This window comes from Petromyzon marinus, chromosome 70 (genome assembly GCF_048934315.1).
Source record: "Petromyzon marinus isolate PM22_M1 ecotype Great Lakes invasive population chromosome 70, UKy_Petmar_22M1.pri1.0, whole genome shotgun sequence".
In the NCBI taxonomy this organism is placed as follows: Eukaryota; Metazoa; Chordata; class Hyperoartia; order Petromyzontiformes; family Petromyzontidae; genus Petromyzon; species Petromyzon marinus.
This window is the reverse complement of record NC_133736.1, coordinates 468,624-490,389: the sequence shown is the minus strand read 5'-3', so window position 1 is coordinate 490,389 and position 21,766 is coordinate 468,624. Positions and strand designations below refer to the sequence as shown.

General features: G+C 56.2%; 1 protein-coding gene across 1 annotated transcript in view; it reads left to right on the top strand.

The window, feature by feature from the left end:
- Positions 1 to 1,077: 1,077 nt before the first annotated feature.
- Positions 1,078 to 21,766, top strand: part of LOC116958060 (DNA-directed RNA polymerase II subunit RPB1) — a 38,815-nt gene continuing 18,126 nt past the window's right edge. The window contains 16 exon segments of the mRNA XM_076055164.1: positions 1,078 to 1,647; positions 3,852 to 3,984; positions 4,491 to 4,627; positions 5,532 to 5,705; positions 7,833 to 7,925; positions 9,453 to 9,641; positions 9,983 to 10,144; positions 11,373 to 11,593; positions 12,420 to 12,552; positions 14,517 to 14,641; positions 15,124 to 15,334; positions 15,979 to 16,188; positions 16,790 to 16,958; positions 18,745 to 18,839; positions 20,340 to 20,543; positions 21,137 to 21,359. Coding sequence (XP_075911279.1) covers positions 1,555 to 1,647; positions 3,852 to 3,984; positions 4,491 to 4,627; positions 5,532 to 5,705; positions 7,833 to 7,925; positions 9,453 to 9,641; positions 9,983 to 10,144; positions 11,373 to 11,593; positions 12,420 to 12,552; positions 14,517 to 14,641; positions 15,124 to 15,334; positions 15,979 to 16,188; positions 16,790 to 16,958; positions 18,745 to 18,839; positions 20,340 to 20,543; positions 21,137 to 21,359 — 2,572 coding nt within the window. The 5' untranslated portion in view covers positions 1,078 to 1,554.

The window sequence follows — 21,766 nt, the reverse complement described above, 5'->3', positions numbered from 1 at the left end:
GGCCACGACCCACAGCCACGCCGCTATGAGCTAGGAAAGAGATTAGGAAAGAAATGCGAATGAAATAAAACCCAAACTCATCCAACAACACCACCACCACACAAACACAACAACCACACAACAACAACCACACAACAACAACACAAACCGGGTCGTTGTTTCGCCTTACTTACCAGGCGGCTTCGTCCGTCGTAATTATAATTTTAAAATAAAAAATAAATGTAAAGCTTCACCGAAACGGGCGCTTGTAAAGCGAGCTGGCGGGAAGCGGTAGATCTGGAGGGGTTCGCGATCAAGGAAAAAAAAGTTTTACACAAAAAAACTAATTAAAAAATAATTACAAACAAATAATCTGCTGCGTGGCCTTAGCGTTAAGAGACTGGGCCACTCGCCGCGATCCCGTTCGTTTAACTTAATCGACTCGGCTCCAATGGCGCGAACAACAAACCAAACAAAATAAAAAAAATCTCGCTCGTCGGAACCGTAGCCGACATCGGGTACGAGGCCCTCGCCTGTCCCCCCCCCTGCCCGCCCGCCCGCCCGCCCTGCGCCTCATCCCGGGCAAGCGCCGCTATCCGAGCGCGGCGCGACTCCCCGACCCCGCCGCCTCTACCTAGGCCGCGGCCGACTTCGCAGAGCCGCCGCCGGCGAACGGAACGTCGCCGAGACGCCGCTCGAACGGCGGCAGCTCCGCCGGGCGTTTGCCGAGCGCGTCGCGAAGATCCCGAGGCGATGGGCGCTACGACGCGGCTACGGCGCCGCCGAGAACGACAGGTCCCCCCCCCTCCTCCGTCGCTTCGATCTCGCCATTGACGCAAGCGACGGCGGCGAGAAGCCGCAGCAACCTCGAGTTGCCGACACGGTGGGGTGGGGGCGGGGTGAGGATGCCCCACCCACTCCCCCCCTGCGGTGACGTCACGGGCGGGGTGGGGGCGGCGGCCGTCCAATGAGAGCGAGGCGCCGCCGGGATGCGCGCGCGATCAACATAATTTATGCGGAATAATTAGGCGATTCCGTGCGGCGGAGTTCGGGAAACCCCGCGAGTGCGGCCCCTATATAAGTGGCTGCTCGACGGCTTCGCGCTCAGATCGGGGTGGTCGCTCCTCCAGCGCGGAGCTCTGGAAGAGGCAGGACCACGCCACCCGGCTGCAAGCCCGATCCGTATACTTTAAAGATATAGTATATGTTAATCAGGGGTGGCGGGGGGGGTGGTGTGTTTGCGTGTGACAATTAAAGCAAAAAGAAAAGTTATTAGTTAACGTTATATTCGAATAATAAAGAAACTTTCGTAGAGACACAACTCTCTTTTCCCCCCCCTACCCTTCCCCCCCCATCTTCCCCCTTTTTACCCCTCCCCCTCTCCGGGCTTAGACGTTAATCGAATTTAATTTAAGAATATATATATAATCCGTAACAAACAAAAAAAGTGTGCTGCAGTAAGCGGCGGCGGCGGCGTTGTGTTTTTGTTGTTTAAAAAAAAGGAAAAGTTTTGTTAAAAGATTATAAATAAAATAATAAATTTATAATAATTTGAAGGAAAAAAAAGGCCAAGCCATGCCGCATTACGGGCCGCCCTCGAGCGAGAGCGCCTGCCCGCTCCGCACCATCAAGAGGCTGCAGTTCGGAGTGCTGAGCCCCGATGAAATTGTACGTGGTGGGTGGGTGGTGGCTGGTGGGTGGGTCGGTGGTGGGTGGCTGGTGGGGTAGTGGATGGGTGGGTAGGGGTGGATGGTTTTTCGGTCAGGGTAGTGGGTGGGTGGTGGGTGCTTAGTGGGCTAAGGGGTGGGTGGACGCGGGACTCTTAACGTGAAGTGGGCTCCTAATGTTAAGCCTATGGGGGCGGTGAACGTGTGATAAGTTGTGTAACGGCGCGTAATGTATTTATACTTTTTGTTAAATGGATGTCTTCGATTTTTGAACCGCGTTGTTGAGTTTGAATTCTTTGACGCGGGTTACACAATTTGTCGACCATAATTTTTTCTTTCAACTCGTTGACTTTGTATTCGTTGTCCTCCAACGGGGACTTTTAATTTGGATTCCTCAAGCGGGGACTTTTAATTTGGATTCCTCAAGCGGGGACTTTTAATTTGAATTTTGATTCGTCCGGCGGCGACTTTTTAATTTTTGTTCCCCCCAGCGGTGACTTTTAAATTTGGATTCCTCAAGCGGGGACTTTTAATTTTTATTTCCCCCAGCGGTGACTTTGAATTTGAATTTCTCCAGCTGCAAATTTTTAATTCCTCCCGGCTGAAACTTTTAATCTGGATGCCCCCAAGCGGTGACTTTTAATTTGACTTTGGATTCCTCAAGCGGGGACTTTTATTTTTTATTCTCCCCAGCGGTGACTTAGAATTTGGATTCCTCAAGGGTGGACTTTTATTCTGGATTTGGATTCGTCCGGCTGCAACTTTTAATTTGAATTCCCCCAGCGGTGACTTTTAATTTGAATTTGGATTCCCCCCATCGGTGACTTTTGATTTGGATTAACAACAACCACCGTCCCACCAATGTTAAATGTTTAATTCCGATCTGCTTAAAGGGGGACTTCAACTTCGGAGTAAATTAACGCGTGAGGATGTTTGTGTAAGAACTTTGCCGGACGCGCACTTAACAAGGTTAAGGGGATGAAACGTTACTTTGGGGTTTTTCCCCTCGTTACATTTGCGCAGGTTACGTGTTAGAAGGGCGTTTTTTGGTTTCTGTTCTTGTTTATGGACTTGTCGAAAGAGTCTATAATTTTGATGCCTCCGATCAGATTTGTGTCGTTAATGTTTTTTTTATATATACCGAAAATTTCCGTGACTGCTGGAATTCCACAATCTTTGGTTCTTTCGGTAAAGTCGCGTAGATGGGAAAATATTTTTTTTAAATAACTAAAATATTTTTTAAAAACTCGCGTTGTTTTTTTTTATTTTTTTAAATATTCTATCGACGTGACATTAACGAAAGAACCAAAGAATATTGTTGTTGTTGTGGTCGGTTTTTTTTCGCATGTCGAGCATCGAGTTGCCACCTTGCTCTTAACTTTTAATCTCACCACGAATAAAAACATGTTCGCTAATATTATTATCGAGTTCGATTTTAAGCGGCAGGAATGTGGTGGTGGGGGGGGTTGGGGGGAATCATCGCGATCAATGTTTTTAGCGACTCCCAGGTTCAATTTGACCACCACCCGCCGTGGATGTCACCGGACTCTGCGGCCGGATAAACGTGAAGCGCTTCGTAGCCTCGCGGATTTCCTCCGGCCAAGTCTGAAAGTGCAAAAGGTCGGGGGTAGAAGTTGACCTTCGCTACGGGTTGAGGGTGGGGGTGGGGGGAAAAACTAAATTCTATTTTATTTTTGGCTCGTGACCGGGGTTGCCTTGCGGACGACAATAATAACGATTTGTTGATTTAAACGAACGAAAAATATAACAAACCCAAGAGGGCTAACTCGTTGTAACAAATAGAGGCGTTTCCGGGATGAAGATAGTGCGAGGCCTGTAGGATATGTTGTTATAAAGGGGCCCTAAATAAATATTAAAGCACAAATTTTAACTTTTCATTTTCTATACAGCCCCAATAATACGACAAATCGCTAACCTTAAACACCCCGGTCGTTGGTAAAAGTCGGAAGGGCGGTGTAGTACTGTAGTAATAGAGCAAGTGCAGAATCATTGAACCGGAATTGATAGCTTGAAAGCGTTTTAGCACGGGGCCCTTGAAAGTGCTGGGCCCGTAGCATTTGATACCGGGAGGTCGTGGGGTGCCTCCGTGCCGGCCTTCGTAGGCCCTGCTGCTCGCTGCTAACGGCTCTTGCCCCAGCGGTCTGCTAAAGGCTACCCGGGGGACCTTCGTCTGTGCGTCCGCAGAAACGGATGTCGGTGACGGAGGGCGGCATCAAGTACCCCGAGACCACCGAGGGAGGGAAACCCAAACTGGGGGGCCTCATGGACCCCCGGCAGGGAGTCATCGACCGCACGGCGCGCTGCCAGACGTGCGCCGGTCAGTGACCTCGCAATGCACTCCCCTCTCGTGTCCACTGGCGCGCAAGGGGGGGCCCCAGCACGGCACGGGTGGGTTTTTCCACTGGCACGTCGCGAGCCAGTGTTGGGGCCCAGCACGGTACGGGTGGGTTTTTCCACTGGCACGTCCCGAGCCCGGTGTTGGGGCCCAGCACGGTACGGGTGGGTTTTTCCACTGGCACGTCGCGAGCCAGTGTTGGGGCCCAGCACGGTACGGGTGGGTTTCTCCACTGGCACATTCTGAGCCAGTGTTAGGCCCAGCACGGTACGGGTGGGTTTTTCCACTGGCACATCCCGAGCCAATGTTGGGGCCAGCACGGTACGGGTGGGTTTTTCTCACTGGCACATCCCCTAGCTAAGCCCCGTACGTCATCGATCGCAACGGAATCGGAATCAAAACCGGTGACGTTCCACGTACGACGTCGCAACGTGAGAGTGTCAATAACCTCACTTGCTCTGTACTTGTGCATTCGTTGGAACGAGCAGGCAACATGACGGAGTGCCCGGGCCACTTTGGCCACATCGAGCTGGCCAAGCCGGTGTTCCACGTGGGCTTCCTCACCAAGACCATCAAGGTTCTCCGATGCGTCTGCTTCTTCTGCTCCAAGATGCTCGTGGATTCGGTGAGGCTTTGGTCCTGGGCGGGGCTGGGTGGTAGGATGCAGGGATTGGCACGAGGTCTGTGAGGCTTTGGTCCCGGTGGGGCTGTGATTTAACCGGTGTCTCTCTCTCTTTCGTTGCCACCTGGCGAATTGTAAACACACCCAGCTTGAACGTTCCTGTTCCATTCCTTGTTCAGAAGGACTGGAACGGGGCACCATTCAAGCCGCGCTCTGCTTGAATGGTGCCCCGTTTCCATCTCTTGCTATTCAGAACAACCCCAAAACACTCGGCTTGAACCTTCCTGTTCCGTCTCTTCAGAACAAAGCCAAAACACTGAGATTGAACGTTACCTGTCCCGTCTACTTTGTCCAGAACAACCCCAACAAACACTCAGATTGAACGTTACCTGTCCCGTCTACTTTGTCCAGAACAACCCCAACAAGCACTCAGATTGAACGTTGCCTGTCCCGTCTACTTTGTCCAGAACAACCCCAACAAACACTCAGATTGAACGTTACCTGTCCCGTCTACTTTGTCCAGAACAACCCCAACAAGCACTCAGATTGAACGTTGCCTGTCCCATCTACTTTGTCCAGAACAACCCCAACAAACACTCAGATTGAACGTTACCTGTCCCATCTACTTTGTCCAGAACAACCCCAACAAGCACGCTCGGATTTAGCGGTCCGTTAAACGTTCCCCTGTTCCATCGCGTTTGTTCAGAACAACCCCAGAGCACGTAGCTTGAACGTTCTCCCCCCCCCTCCCCCTTTCCGTCTCTTCATCCGGAACAACCTGAACAAAAACCCACACGCCCATCGGCTTCACGAACGTTCCGACCACACGCCCCCTACCCCCTCCCGCTCAACTCAACCCCCGTTTCCGTGTCTCTCTCCCCCCCCCTCCTCCTTCACCTCCGTTCAGAACAACCCCAAGATCAAGGACATCCTGCTCAAGTCTCGGGGCCAGCCACGCCGGAGGCTCACGCACGTCTACGACCTCTGCAAGGGCAAGAACATCTGCGAGGGTGGGGAGGAGATGGACTCGCGATTCGACGGTGACCTCAAGGAGGGCGCCTCGGAGGAGACCAAGGAAAAAGTACGTCACGGGGCCCACCCTCCCCCCCTCCTCCTCCTCCGTTTGCCGGGAATCGAAATATAACAGCGGCTATAGGTAATAATAGGGGGTTTTCCCCTTTTTTATCTTCTGGCAACAAAACGGAAACCTTTGATTCATGTTACTGCATTAACCACAATACCTGCAGTCAAAATGCAAGTAAAAAAAACGACACTATGATAATCTATGTGGCATTGTCCTTGAAACTGATTGGTCCACACCAAGGGACGGCTTTCTTTTGAGCCTCTACCCAATTGTTGCTCGACCAGACGACGCCAAAAGGCGTCACACAGCTCAGAGACAATGCCACTATCAAAGTAATGAGGGCTCACGTGGAAAAACCCTACGATTACATTTTGGTACTGGCAAAGGAGGTCTGATGATGTAACGGCTATACGCTCTGGTTCTTACGGTAAAGTCGCGTAGATAGATAATATAGTTTCGGTCGCAACACAAGCGACCGAAACGTCGTTTTTTGTTTTATTATTTTTTTTCCTTCGACGTGACCTCTACCGAAAGCGTATGGATATAGTCCTGCAGTGACGAAAGCTTCAAATCAATGACAGCGGCCGTTTTGACCCTTTCTGGCAATGAAACAGACGTTGCGTTAGGATGTTTAAAGCACTAAGCTTGAAGCCTTTTGCGAGGAATCCTGTTGTTACTGCGTTCACCGTGGTGAACATGCAAGCGCACATTGCTCTGATGATGATAATAACATTACTCATTGTTTTTTTCGGTAAAGTCACGTCTCTCACGTCTCTCATCTTCTTGCTGTGTTTACCTCCGTGATTTGTTTTTTTTTTACACCTGATGAGGATCGCTTGTGTTGCGGTCGAAACGTCGTGATTGATTGATTGATTTTAATATAATTTTATGGTATCCCTACATACGTGACTTTACCGCAAAAACAAAACCAACGAGCAATTTATGCAGTCACGAAAGCTTTAATTTTTTTTATCAACAATAACATTGTCCTTGAAACTGATTGGCCTGCACCAGAGATGGCAGCCACCTTCTCTGGGGCCTAGTCTCACCACCAGTGTCGGATCAAAAGACGAACAGTACAAAGACAATGCCAGCAGCTGCTTCATGGGGACCCCCCCCCTCTCCCTAGCCGGTATCGAAATATAACAAACGGCTGTTTGACCCTCTCTGGCAACGAAACACGAGTCTTGTTGAGACTTTTCTCGATTTGAAGCTTTCGTGACTGCAAGGATCCACACTCTTTGGCCTATTCGGTAACGTCACGTAGTAGGTAAAGAAAAATAAAACAACAAAAATCACGACGTTTCGGCCACTTTGTGTTGGTGGCCGAAACGTCGTGATTTTTGTTGTTCTGTTTTTTTTTTAACCTACTACGTGACATTTGTTGAGACGTTAAAACTCCAAATAGGCGAAACCTTTTGCAAGCAGTCAAGTTTACTGCGTTCACGACGCACGTCGCTTCCGGTGGACGTGCTAACAAAACGCACGCTCTGCCTACGTAACGTCACGTGGGTAGAGCTACGTGACTTTACCCAAAGAGTGTGGATTCCTGCAGTCACGAAAGCTTCAGATGAAGATTGAACACGCTCTGGTTAGTATGAGATGATGATGATGATGATGACGATGCATTGTCCGCGAAGCTGATTGGTCCACGCCAGAGACGGAAGCTTGCTTTAGGGCAGGGGTGGGGGACGTTCGGCCCGCGAAATAATTTGATCTGTTCCAGCCATCACATTAGGGGGGGGGGGGGCGAGTTAATGAAATGTTTGACCAAATATAACGGGGCTAATTTTTAAGTTGATAACTTTGCGTGGCCCGCGAATGATGTTTTATAAATATCCAAATGGCACTTGGCAGAAAAAAAGGTATCGCCCACCCCTGCCTTAGGGCCTAGTCTCACTGCCAGCTTCAGAGACCAGAGGACTACGCCAGAAGGCGGACAAGCACAAGGACAATGCCACTGTCGGGACGTTGAGGGCTCGGGGGGTGAGCAGCGACGTTATGGGACCTCCCTTCCTCCTGCTGCTGCTCCCCCTCCCGCTCCCCCTCATCCTCCCACTTCCCCCCCCCCCCACTACAACCCCCCCCCCCCCCCGCTGCTGCTGCTGTTCCACGTGTGCCCAGGGCCACGGGGGCTGCGGGCGCTACCAACCCCGCATCCGCCGCTCGGGCCTGGAGCTCACGGCCGAGTGGAAGCACATCAACGAGGACTCCCAGGTGGGCGCAGCCGCAGCCACACTCGCCACCACCGCCGCAGCCACCACACTCGCCACCGCCGCAGCCACACTCGCCACCGCAGCCACACTCGCCACCACCGCCGCAGCCACACTCGCCACCACCGCCACACTCGCCACCACCACCGCAGCCACACTCGCCACCGCCGCAGCCACACTCGCCACCGCAGCCACACTCGCCACCACCGCCGCAGCCACACTCGCCACCGCCGCAGCCACACTCGCCACCGCAGCCACACTCGCCACCACCACCGCAGCCACACTCGCCACCACCTGGGGGAGGGGGGGGAGCCATGGCCTGGCTCTGCGAGTCTCGGTCATGAACACTTTAACCCTATGGGAGCCTTGGCCTGGCTCTGCGAGCCTCTGTCATGAACACTTTAACCCTATGGGAGCCATGGCCTGGCTCTGTGAGTCTCGGTCATGAACACTTTAACCCTATGGGAGCCATGGCCTGGCTCTGCGAGTCTCGGTCATGAACACTTTAACCCTATGGGAGCCTTGGCCTGGCAATGTGAGTCTCGGTCATGAACACTTTAACCCTATGGGAGCCTTGGCCTGGCTCTGTGAGTCTCGGTCATTAACACTTTAACCCTATGGGAGCCTTGGCCTGGCTCTGTGAGTCTCTGTCATGAACACTTTAACCCTATGAGAGCCTTGGCCTGGCTCTGCGAGTCTCGGTCATGAACACTTTAACCCTATGGGAGCCTTGGCCTGGCTCTGTGAGCCTCGGTCATGAACACTTTAACCCTATGGGAGCCTTGGCCTGGCTCTGCGAGCCTCAGTCATTAACACTTTAACCCTATGGGAGCCTTGGCCCGGCTCTGCGAGCCTCGGTCATGAACACTTTAACCCTATGGGAGCCTTGGCCTGGCTCTGCGAGCCTCTGTCATGAACACTTTAACCCTATGGGAGCCTTGGCCTGGCTCTGCGAGTCTCGGTCATTAACACTTTAACCCTATGGGAGCCTTGGCCTGGCTCTGTGAGTCTCGGTCATGAACACTTTAACCCTATGGGAGCCTTGGCCTGGCTCTGTGAGTCTCGGTCATTAACACTTTAACCCTATGGGAGCCTTGGCCTGGCTCTGTGAGCCTCAGTCATGAACACTTTAACCCTATGGGAGCCTTGGCCTGGCTCTGTGAGTCTCTGTCATGAACACTTTAACCCTATGGGAGCCTTGGCCTGGCTCTGCGAGTCTCGCTCATTAACACTTTAACCCTATGGGAGCCTTGGCCTGGCTCTGTGAGCCTCGGTCATGAACACTTTAACCCTATGAGAGCCTTGGCCTGGCTCTGCGAGTCTCGGTGATAACACTGAACTCTACGGGAGCCTTGGCCTGGCTTTGCGAGCCCTGCGGGAGCCTTGGCCTGGCTCTGTGAGCCCTACGGGAGCCTTGGCCTGGCTCTGCGAGCCTCGTCCAATGAACCACGGCGGCACGCCGGGCTCCCGGCGCCGTGACCGGGCCGGCGGGAGTTGACGTCGGCGTCGTCGTCGGCGTCGCTGCGAGCAGGAGAAGAAGATCGTGCTGAGCGCCGAGCGCGTCTACGAGATCTTCAAGCGCGTGACGGACGAGGAGTGCACCATCCTGGGCATGGACGTGAAGTTCGCGCGGCCCGAGTGGATGGTGGTGACGGTGCTGCCGGTGCCGCCGCTCGCCGTGCGACCGGCCGTCGTCATGCAGGGCTCTGCGCGCAACCAGGTGACCGTGGCGACGGCCGTGACCCTGCCGTGACCTCGCCGTGACCCTGCCGTGACCTCGTCACCGTGACCTTGCCGTGACCCTGCCGTGACCTCGTCACCGTGACCTTGCCGTGACCCTCCGCCGTGACCGCTTAACCGTGACCTTGCCGTGACCCTGCCGTGACCACTTCACCGTGACCTTGCCGTGACCCTCTGCTGTAACCGCTTAACCGTGACGCGACCGTGACCGCGTCACCGTGACCCTGCCGTGACCCTGCTGTGACCGCTTCACTGTGACCCTGCCGTGACCCCGCCGCCCTCGCCGTGACCCTGCGTGCGTGCGCGCGCGATCGCCCGCAGGACGACCTGACGCACAAGCTCGCCGACATCGTGAAGATCAACAACCAGCTGAAGCGCAACGAGCAGAACGGCGCTGCGGCGCACATCATCGCCGAGGACGTGAAGCTGCTGCAGTTCCACGTGGCCACCATGGTGGACAACGAGATGCCCGGCCTGCCCAGGGTGAGCAGGCCGGGTCTGACGGGTCGCACGGTGGTGGTGCCGCCCCCATCTCTAACACATCACGTGATGGTGCCGCCCCCATCTCTAACACATCACGTGATGGTGCCGCCCCCATCTCTAACATCGCGTGGTGGTGCCGCCCCCATCTCTAACATCACGTGATGGTGCCGCCCCTATCTCTAACACATCACGTGATGGTGCCGCCCCCATCTCTTACACATCACGTGATGGTGCAGCCCCCATCTCTAACACATCACGTGATGGTGCCGCCCCCATCTCTAACACATCACGTGATGGTGCCGCCCCCATCTCTAACACATCACGTGATGGTGCCGCCCCCATCTCTAGCACATCACGTGATGGTGCCGCCCCCATCTCTAACATCACGTGATGGTGCCGCCCCCCTTTCTAACACATCACGTGATGGTGCCGCCCCCCTTTCTAACACATCACGTGATGGTGCCGCCCCTATCTCTAACGCATCACACGGTGGTGCCGCCCCTATCTCTAACACATCACGTGATGGTGCCGCCCCCATCTCTAACACATCACACGGTGGTGCCGCCCCCATCTCTAACACATCACGTGATGGTGCCGCCCCCATCTCTAACATCACGTGGTGGTGCCGCCCCCATCTCTAACACATCACGTGATGGTGCCGCCCCCATCTCTAACACATCACGTGATGGTGCCGCCCCTATCTCTAACACATCACGTGGTGGTGCCGCCCCTATCTCTAACACATCACGTGATGGTGCCGCCCCCCTTTCTAACACATCACGTGATGGTGCCGCCCCTATCTCTAACACATCACGTGATGGTGCCGCCCCCATCTCTAACACATCACACGGTGGTGCCGCCCCCATCTCTAACACATCACGTGATGGTGCCGCCCCTATCTCTAACACATCACGTGGTGGTGCCGCCCTCCTTTCTAACACATCACGTGATGGTGTCGCCCCCCTTTCTAACACATCACACGGTGGTTGCCGCCTCCCTTTCTCTAACACATCACGTGATGGTGCCGCCCCCCTTTATAACACATCACGTGATGGTGCCACCCCCCTATCTCTAACACATCACGTGATGGTGCCGCCCTCCTTTCTAACACATCACGTGATGGTGCCGCCCCCCTTTCTAACACATCACGTGATGGTGCCGCCCCCCTTTCTCTAACACATCACGTGATGGTGCCGCCCCCCCCCAACCGCCGCTTGCGCCGACGCAGGCGATGCAGAAGTCCGGCCGCCCCCTCAAGTCGCTGAAGCAGCGGCTCAAGGGCAAGGAAGGTCGCGTGCGGGGCAACCTCATGGGCAAGCGAGTGGACTTCTCGGCGCGCACGGTCATCACGCCCGACCCCAACCTCTCCATCGACCAGGTCGGCGTGCCGCGCTCCATCGCGGCCAACATGACCTTCCCCGAGATCGTCACGCCCTTCAACATCGACAGGTGGGGAGGGGGGGGGTGGGGGGAGGGGTGAAGGCCGGCGTCGGGGCTAGGAGTTGTTGGCTGCCTCGCCCGGTGTGCAGGAGGTCGTGGGTTCGATCCCGACCCCTGACGATGCCTGCTGTACGTTTGGAGTCTGCGTCTCTCTCATCATCACCATCATCATCACCACGGTGGTGGCTTTGAGGATGTTAACTACCTCGCCTGGTGTGCAGGAGGTCGTGGGTTCGATCCCGACCCCTGACGATGCCTGCTGTACGTTTGGAGTCTGCGTCTCTCTCATCATCACCATCATCATCACCACGGTGGTGGCTTTGAGGATGTTAACTACCTCGCCTGGTGTGCAGGAGGTCGTGGGTTCGATCCCGACCCCTGACGATGCCTGCTGTACGTTTGGAGTCTGCGTCTCTCTCTCATCATCATCACCACGGTGGTGGCTTTGAGGATGTTAACTACCTCGCCTGGTGTGCAGGAGGTCGTGGGTTCGCTCACGACCCCTGATGATGCCTGCTGTATATTTGGAGTCTGCGTCTCTCTCATCATCACCATCATCATCACCACGGTGGCGGCTTGGAGGATGTTAACTACCTCGCTCGGTGTGCAGGAGGTCGTGGGTTCGATCAAGACCTCGGCATCAATGTAGATGACGGTGTTAACCGGTGCCTCTAGCTGTTTTGATCAGGAGCAAGCGGTACCGGTGACGGTGGTGTTTGGACGGTGGTGTTAACCAGGCGTCGGACGATGGCGTTAACCGGCGGCGTTGACGGCTGCGTTAACCGGTGCGTGCCCGTGCGGGCTCCCCTCCCCCCCTCCCCCGTGTGCCGCGCAGGATGCAGGAGCTGGTGCGGCGCGGCAACAACCAGTACCCCGGGGCCAAGTACATCACACGTGACAACGGCGAGCGTGTCGACCTGCGCTTCCACCCCAAGCCCAGCGACCTGCACCTGCAGATCGGATACAAGGTGACTGTGTAGCGGCACCGGTGTAGATGGTGGTGTGTCACCGGTAACGGTGTAGACGGTGGTGTCACCGCTAACGGTGTAGATGGTGGTGTGTCACCGGTAACGGTGTAGATGGTGGTGTCACCGGTAACGGTGTAGACTGTGGTGTCACCGGTAACGGTGTAGATGGTGGTGTCAACGGTAACGGTGTAGATGGTGGTGTCACCGGTAACGGTGTAGATGGTGGTGTGTCACCGGTAACGGTGTAGATGGTGGTGTCACCGGTAACGGTGTAGATGGTGGTGTCACCGGTAACGGTGTAGATGGTGGTGTCACCGGTAACGGTGTAGATAGTGGTGTCACCGGTAACGGTGTAGATGGTGGTGTCACTGGTAACGGTGTAGATGGTGGTGTCACCGGTGCCTCTAGCTGTGTAGCAGCACCGGTAACGGTGTAGATGGTGGTGTCACTGGTAACGGTGTAGATGGTGGTGTCACCGGTGCCTCTAGCTGTGTAACAGCACCAGTATCGGTGTAGATGGTGATGTCACCGATGCCTCTAGCTGTGTAGCAGCACCGGTAACGGTGTAGACGGTGGTGTCACCGGTATCGGTGTAGATGGTGGTGTCACCGGTAACGGTGTAGACGGTGGTGTCACCGGTAACGGTGTAGATGGTGGTGTCACCGGTAACGGTGTAGACGGTGGTGTCACCGGTAACGGTGTAGACGGTGGTGTCACCGGTAACGGTGTAGATGGTGTGTCACCGGTAACGGTGTAGACGGTGGTGTCACCGGTAACAGTGTAGACGGTGGTGTCACCGGTATCGGTGTAGACGGTGGTGTCACCGGTAACGGTGTAGACGGTGGTGTCACCGGTAACAGTGTAGATGGTGGTTTCACCGGTAATGGTGTAGATGGTGGTGTCACCGGTAATGGTGTAGACAGTGGTGTCACCGGTAACAGTGTAGACGGTGGTGTCACCGGTAACGGTGTAGACGGTGGTGTCACCGGTAACGGTGTAGACGGTGGTGTCACCGGTAACGGTGTAGACGGTGGTGTCACCGGTAACGGTGTAGATGGTGGTGTGTCACCGGTAACGGTGTAGATGGTGGTGTGTCACCGGTAACGGTGTAGATGGTGGTGTGTCACCGGTAACGGTGTAGACGGTGGTGTCACCGGTAACGGTGTAGATGGTGGTGTGTCACCGGTAACGGTGTAGACGGTGGTGTCACCGGTAACAGTGTAGATGGTGGTTTCACCGGTAATGGTGTAGATGGTGGTGTCACCGGTAATGGTGTAGACAGTGGTGTCACCGGTAACAGTGTAGACGGTGGTGTCACCGGTAACGGTGTAGACGGTGGTGTCACCGGTAACGGTGTAGACGGTGGTGTCACCGGTAACGGTGTAGACGGTGGTGTCACCGGTAACGGTGTAGACGGTGGTGTCACCGGTAACGGTGTAGATGGTGGTGTGTCACCGGTAACGGTGTAGATGGTGGTGTGTCACCGGTAACAGTGTAGATGGTGGTGTGTCACCGGTAACGGTGTAGACGGTGGTGTCACCGGTAACGGTGTAGATGGTGGTGTGTCACCGGTAACGGTGTAGACGGCGGTGTCACCGGTAACGGTGTAGATGGTGGTGTCACCGGTGCGTCTAGCCGTGTAGCAGCACCGGCACCGGTAACGGTGTAGATGGTGTCACCGGTGCCTCCAGCTGTGGTGTAACTGGTGGGCCATCCGGGAACAAGCGGATTGCTGGAGTGATTTTATTGATTGATCGATCGATTGATTGATGGATTAATCGATTGATCGATTGAGCAAGCGCTTATTTTTGCTTAAAACAAGTTCATCGTAAAGCGTGTCGCAAATGCTGTGTCCACGTGCCTTTTTTTTAAACGTATCCACGTCCGCTCTGTGCGTGTCTCCGCCCCGACCCCTCTCCCTGACCCCCCTGACCCCCTTGACCTCTGACCCCCCCCTCCCCCAGGTGGAGAGACACATGTGCGACGGAGACATCGTCATCTTCAACCGCCAGCCCACGCTGCACAAGATGTCCATGATGGGGCACAGAGTGCGCATCCTGCCCTGGTCCACCTTCCGCCTCAACCTCAGGTGGGAGCCACCACCACCACCACCATCGCCACCACCACCTTCACCACCACCATCACCACCACCATCACCATCATCACCACCACCATCGCCACCACCACCATCACCACCATCACCGCCACCATCGCCACCACCACCACCATCATCACCATCACCGCCACCATCGTCGCCACCATCGCTGCCGCCATCACCACCACCATCACCACCATCGCCACCACCACCATCACCGCCACCACCACCACCACCATCACCGCCACAGTCGCCTTCCACGAGCGATGGATTGACTTTCTTTAGTCGATCGATGGCGGTAAACGTATTGATTCATTGATCGACCCGGTACCAGGCGAGGGTTGTCGAAATCTCCGGGATGCCGTGGCAAAAAATCCCACGGAGGGTTTTCAAAATGTATCCACGTCCGATCCTGCCGGTGCGTTTCTGGCCTCCGCTCACACTCTCCCCCCCCCACCACCACCTCACCGCCACAGCGTGACGACGCCGTACAACGCGGACTTTGACGGCGACGAGATGAACCTGCACCTGCCTCAGTCGCTGGAGACTCGCGCCGAGATCCAGGAGCTGGCCATGGTGCCGCGCATGATCATCACCCCGCAGAGCAACCGGCCCGTCATGGGCATCGTGCAGGACACGCTCACGGCCGTGCGCAAGTTCACCAAGCGGGACGTCTTCCTCGACCGCGTACGGCACCGGCACTACGCGGTCACGGTTAACGCCGGCCCATCGTACCCCACCAGCCCAGCGTGCCGTCGCGGCTACGCCGGCCGTCTCACTGGCACGGTCACGGCTACGCCGGCCAACTCACCGGCACGATCACGCCAACCTTCACACCGTCACGGCTACACCAGCCATCTCACCGGCCATCTCACCGGCCATCTCACCGGCACGGTCACGGTCACGCCAACCTTCACACTGTCACGGCTTCACCGGCCATCTCACCGGCTCGGTCACGCCAACCTTCACACTGTCACGGCTACGCCGGCCATCTCACCGGCACGATCACGCCAACCTTCACACCGACACGGCTACGCCGGCTATCTCACCGTCACGGCTACGCCAACCTTCACACTGTCACGGCTACGCCGGCCATCTCACCGGCACGATCACGCCAACCTTCACACCGTCACGGCTACGCCGGCCATGTCACCGGCCATGTCACCGGCCATCTCACCGGCCATCTCACCGGCCATCTCACCGGCACGGTCACGGCTACGCCAACCTTCACACCGTCACGGCTACGCCGGCCACCTCACCGGCACGGTCACGGCCACGCCGGCCACCTCGCCGTCCTCACCGTTGGCTGCGTGTCCCGTCGGCGGCTGCAGGCGGAGGTGATGACGCTGCTCATGTACCTGTCGACGTGGAACGGCAAGATGCCGCAGCCGGCGGTGCTCAAGCCGCAGCCGCTGTGGACGGGCAAGCAGGTGTTCTCGCTCGTCATACCGGGGCAGATCAACTGCGTGCGGACGCACAGCACCCACCCGGACAACGAGGACAGTGGACCCTACCGCCACATCTCTCCCGGGGACACCAAGGCATGGCGGGCCCGGCCCACCGGCCCACCCACAGCAGCCCGCACACACCCACCCACGCCCACACCCACGCACACCCACCCACACCCACCCACGCTCATCCACCCACGCCCACCTACGCCCACCCACGCCCATCCACCCACACCCACCCACCCACGCCCACCCACGCCCATCCACCCACACCCACCCACGCCCATCCACCCACGCCCACCCACGCCCATCCACCCACACCCACCCACACCCACCCACGCCCATCCACCCACGCCCACCCACGCCCACCCACACCAGCCCACCCACGCCCACACGCCCACCCACACCCACGCCCACCCACCCACGCCCACCCACACCAGCCCACCCACGCCCACCCACGCCCACGCCCACCCACGCCCACCCACACCCACCCACACCAGCCCACCCACGCCCACCCACACCCACCCACACCAGCCCCCACACCGGCCCACCCCCACCCACCCACGCCCACCCACCCCCACACACGTGCGTACATGCACGCGCACAACCGTTGAACTCGCTTCGCAGCACCGTACGTAGCTGACCGTGATATAATCTCAGCTGCTGCTGTTGCCGCTTGCCGCCGCCGCCGCAGGTGATTGTGGAGAACGGCGAGCTGATCATGGGCATCCTGTGCAAGCGGTCGCTGGGCACGTCAGCCGGGTCGCTCGTCCACATCGTCTTCCTGGAGATGGGGCACGACACCACACGCCTCTTCTACAGCAACATCCAGACCGTCGTTAACAACTGGCTGCTCATAGAAGGTGGGGGGGACGGACGGTGGTGGTGGTGGTGGTAGTGGTGGTGGTGGGGGGTGGCAGCCAATCAGCGCTGGTCTTGAGCTGGTGTGCGACTTGTTACGTGGATGGGGGTGGCGGTGTGGTGCCCTTTAGCCGGTCGTCCGGCTCTTGTCCTCCAAACACAACCGAGAAACCCCAAAAAATGTCAGTCTCGATTTGAAAGTTTTCGCGACTGCAGGGAAGTCCATGCTTTTCGGGTCCTTTGCGGTAAAGCAGAAAATAAAATTAATCGCGACGTTTCGGGCGCAGCGCAAGCGTCCACCGTCAGGCGGGGGAAAGAATGACTTGAACTTGTTTCGTTTGATTTCGATTTAAAGCTTTCGTGACTGCAATGATTCATCTTCTTTGGTTCTTTCGGTAAAGTCACCACGTAGAATGAGAATAAAATAATACATTGATAAAATAAAATAACACAATAATATTCTCACGACGTTTCGGCCACAACACAAGCGGCCTTCATCAGGTGAAGGGGGCGAGACTGTCTGGTAGGACAGCGCTGGAGTGAGAGAGCCACGTTCAGATCACGGCTTTTAAGCTGTGTGAGAGGAACAAAGATGAAGGCCGCTTGTGTTGTGGCCGAAACGTCGTGAGGATATTATTGTGTTATTTTATTTTATCAATTTATTATTTTATTCTCATTCTACGTGACTTTACCGAAAGAACCAAAGAAGTTGTTTCGTTTGGTTCGCGACTGCTTGTGCGGTGGTGGCGAGCCCAGCCATCCACAAATGATAGCCGCTGGACCCAAGTGGCTTCACCGTCACCACCACGGGGAAATGTATGGAAGCCAAAAACTCTTGAACGCGCGACGGCGATTCTACATGTGGATGGGGAAAAACCGGAGGACCTGGAGAAAAATCCACGGGAGAGAGAGAGAGAGAGACGCAGTCTCCAAATATACAGCAGCAGCAGCAGGCATCGTCAGGGTCGGGATCGAACCCCCACGACCTCCTGCGTACCAGGCGAGGTAGTCAACATCTCCTAGCCAACGTGATGATGATGATGAGAGAGAGACGCAGAATCCAAATATACAGCAGCAGCAGGCATCGTCAGGGTCGGGATGGAACCCACGATCTCCTGTATACCAGGCGAGTTAGTCAACATCTCATAGCCACCGTGATGATGATGATGAGAGAGAGACGCAGACTCCACATACAGCAGCAGGCATCGTCAGGGTCGGGATGGAACCCACGACCTCCTGTATACCAGGCGAGTTAGTCAACATCTCGACAGCCACCGTGATGATGATGAGAGAGAGAGACGCAGACTCCAAATATACAGCAGCAGGCATCATCAGGGTCGGGATCGAACCCACGACCTCCTGCACACCAGGCGAGGTAGTTAACATCTCCTAGCCACCGTGATGATGATGATGAGAGAGAGAGAGACGCAGACTCCAAATACACAGCAGCAGACGTGGTCAGGGTCGGGGTCGAACCCACGACCTCCTGTACACCAGGCGAGGTAGTTAACATCTCCTAGCCACCGTGGCACCCTCACGGAAGGCGCCGGGAAAGAAAGTTAGGCGCATGTGCAAATATGATCTGTGTTTGATATGGAAGTATGTGTGTGTGTGAACTTGTTTCACACCGTACATAGCCAACCATGCGGTGTGTAGAACTTGTTTCACACCGTACGTAGCCAACCGTGCTGTGTGTGTGAACTTCTTTCACACCGTACGTTCACCAATCGGCGCTAATCGGAGGTGCGGCTGCTTTGGTCTGCTTGTCCCCGCCGTGTGCCGTGCCAGGTCACTCCATCGGCATTGGAGACTCCATCGCCGACGCCAAGACCTACCAGGACATCCAGAACACCATCAAGAAAGCCAAGCAGGACGTGATAGAGGTGGGTAAGGTGGTGTTGGTGTTGGGGACACCCACAGACCCAACGCAGAGACCCACAGATCCAACGCAGAGACCCACAGAGACCCACAGACTCACGCAGAGACCCACAGACTCACGCAGAGACCCACAGACTCACACAGAGACCCACAGAGACTCAACGCAGAGACCCACAGACTCACACAGAGACCCACAGACTCAACACAGAGACCCACAGACTCACACAGAGACCCACAGACTCACGCAGAGACCCACAGACTCAACGCAGAGACCCACAGACTCACACAGAGACCCACAGACTCGCACAGAGACCCACAGACTTGCACAGAGACCCACAGACCCAACACAGAGACCCACAGACTCACACAGAGACCCACAGACTCACACAGAGACCCACAGACCCAACGCAGAGACCCACAGAGACCCAACGCAGAGACCCACAGACTCAACACAGAGACCCACAGACTCAACACAGAGACCCACAGACTCAACACAGAGACCCACAGACTCAACACAGAGACCCACAGACTCAACACAGAGACCCACAGAGACCCAACGCAGAGACCCAACACAGAGACCCACAGACTCACACAGAGACCCACAGACTCACACAGAGACCCACAGAGACTCAACGCAGAGACCCACAGAGACTCAACGCAGAGACCCACAGACTCAACGCAGAGACCCACAGACTCAACGCAGAGACCCACAGACTCAACGCAGAGACCCACAGACTCAACACAGAGACCCACAGACTCAACGCAGAGACCCACAGACCCAACGCAGAGACCCACAGACTCATACAGAGACCCACAGACTCACACAGAGACCCACAGACCCAACGCAGAGACCCACAGACTCACACAGAGACCCACAGACTCACACAGAGACCCACAGACTCACACAGAGACCAACACAGACTCAATGCAGAGACCCAACACAAACTCAACGCAGAGACCCAACGCAGAGACCCAACGCAGAGACCCAACGCAGAGACCCAACGCAGAGACCCAACGCAGAGACCCAACGCAGAGACCCAACGCAGAGACCCAACGCAGAGACCCAACGCAGAGACCCAACGCAGAGACCCAACGCAGAGACCCACAGACTCACACAGAGACCCACAGACACCCAACACAGAGACCCACAGACACCCAACACAGAGACCCACAGACACCCAACACAGAGACCCACAGACACCCAACACAGAGACCCACAGACACCCAACACAGAGACTCACAGACACCCAACACAGAGACCCACAGACACCCAACACAGAGACCCACAGACACCCAACACAGAGACCCACAGACTCACACAGAGACCCACAGACCCAACGCAGAGACTCACACAGACTCAACACAGAGACCCACAGACTCAACGCAGAGACTCACACAGACCCAACGCAGAGACCCACAGAGACCCAACACAGACCCAACACAGAGACCCACAGACTCGCACAGAGACCCAACGCAGCATCTGTGTTTGACCGCGCGTGGTGCAGGTGATCGAGAAGGCTCACAACAACGAGCTGGAGCCCACCCCGGGCAACACCCTGCGGCAGACGTTTGAGAACCAGGTCAACCGCATCCTGAACGACGCTCGCGACAAGACTGGATCCAGCGCGCAGAAGTCGCTCTCGGAGTACAACAACTTCAAGTCCATGGTGGTGGCTGGCTCCAAGGGCTCCAAGATCAACATCTCGCAGGTACGGCCACAGACAGAGGTCCCCCGGGTAGCCTCTGACAGGGCTGTAGGGGCAAGTGCTGTTAGTAGTGAGCAGCACCTATAAACACAGACAAAGGTCCCCTGTGTAGTCTCTAACAGCCTGTATGGGCAAGTGCTGTGAGTAGCGAGCAGCACCTATAGACACACAGACAAAGGTCCCCCGTGTAGTCTCTAACAGCCTGTGGGGGCAAGTGCTGTGAGTAGCGAGCAGCACCTGTAGACACACAGACAAAGATCCCCCGTGTAGCCTCTAGCAGGCTGTAGGGGCAAGTGCTGTGAGTAGCGAGCAGCACCTATAGACACACAGACAAAGATCCCCCGTGTAGCCTCTAGCAGCCTGTGGGGGCAAGTGCTGTGAGTAGCGAGCAGCACCTGTAGACACACAGACAAAGATCCCCCGTGTAGCCTCTAGCAGGCTGTAGGGGCAAGTGCTGTGAGTAACAGCAGCACCTATAGACACACAGACAAAGGTCCCCCGTGTAGTCTCTAACAGCCTGTGGGGGCAAGTGCTGTGAGTAGCGAGCAGCGCCTGTAGACACCTCACGTGTCCCCACGTGCCCCCCACGTTGCCAGGTCATCGCGGTGGTGGGTCAGCAGAACGTGGAGGGCAAGCGGATCCCGTTTGGCTTCAAGCACCGCACGCTGCCGCACTTCATCAAGGACGACTACGGGCCCGAATCGCGCGGCTTCGTGGAGAACTCCTACCTGGCCGGCCTCACGCCAACAGAGTTCTTCTTCCACGCCATGGGCGGTCGCGAGGGCCTCATCGACACGGCCGTCAAGACGGCCGAGACCGGTGGGTGTTGGGCCCTCGCTTGGATCGATGGATGGGATGGGGCGGGGGTAATCGATCGGTCCGCTCGCCCAATCGATGGCTCGCTCAATCAATGGCTCAGTCGATTGCTCGCCCGCTCGGTCGTTCGCTCGCTCACTCCCTCGATCGCCCGCTCGCTCATTTGCTCGCTCAGTCGCTCGTTTGATTGAGCGATGGATCGGCAGGATGCGCACACGCACCTCATGCGACGTTGGTTTACCCTGCGGGATAACCCAACCGGTAAAGGGGGGTATCCCACTGTAATTCGCATGCGAACATTAACCCCACCTCTATTGCCTCCGTGCAGCCTGCCTGGCTAACAAGTGACGACATCACCTCTATCCCACCTCTATCTAATCGTTGTTGTGGTCGTTGTTGTTGTTGTTGCC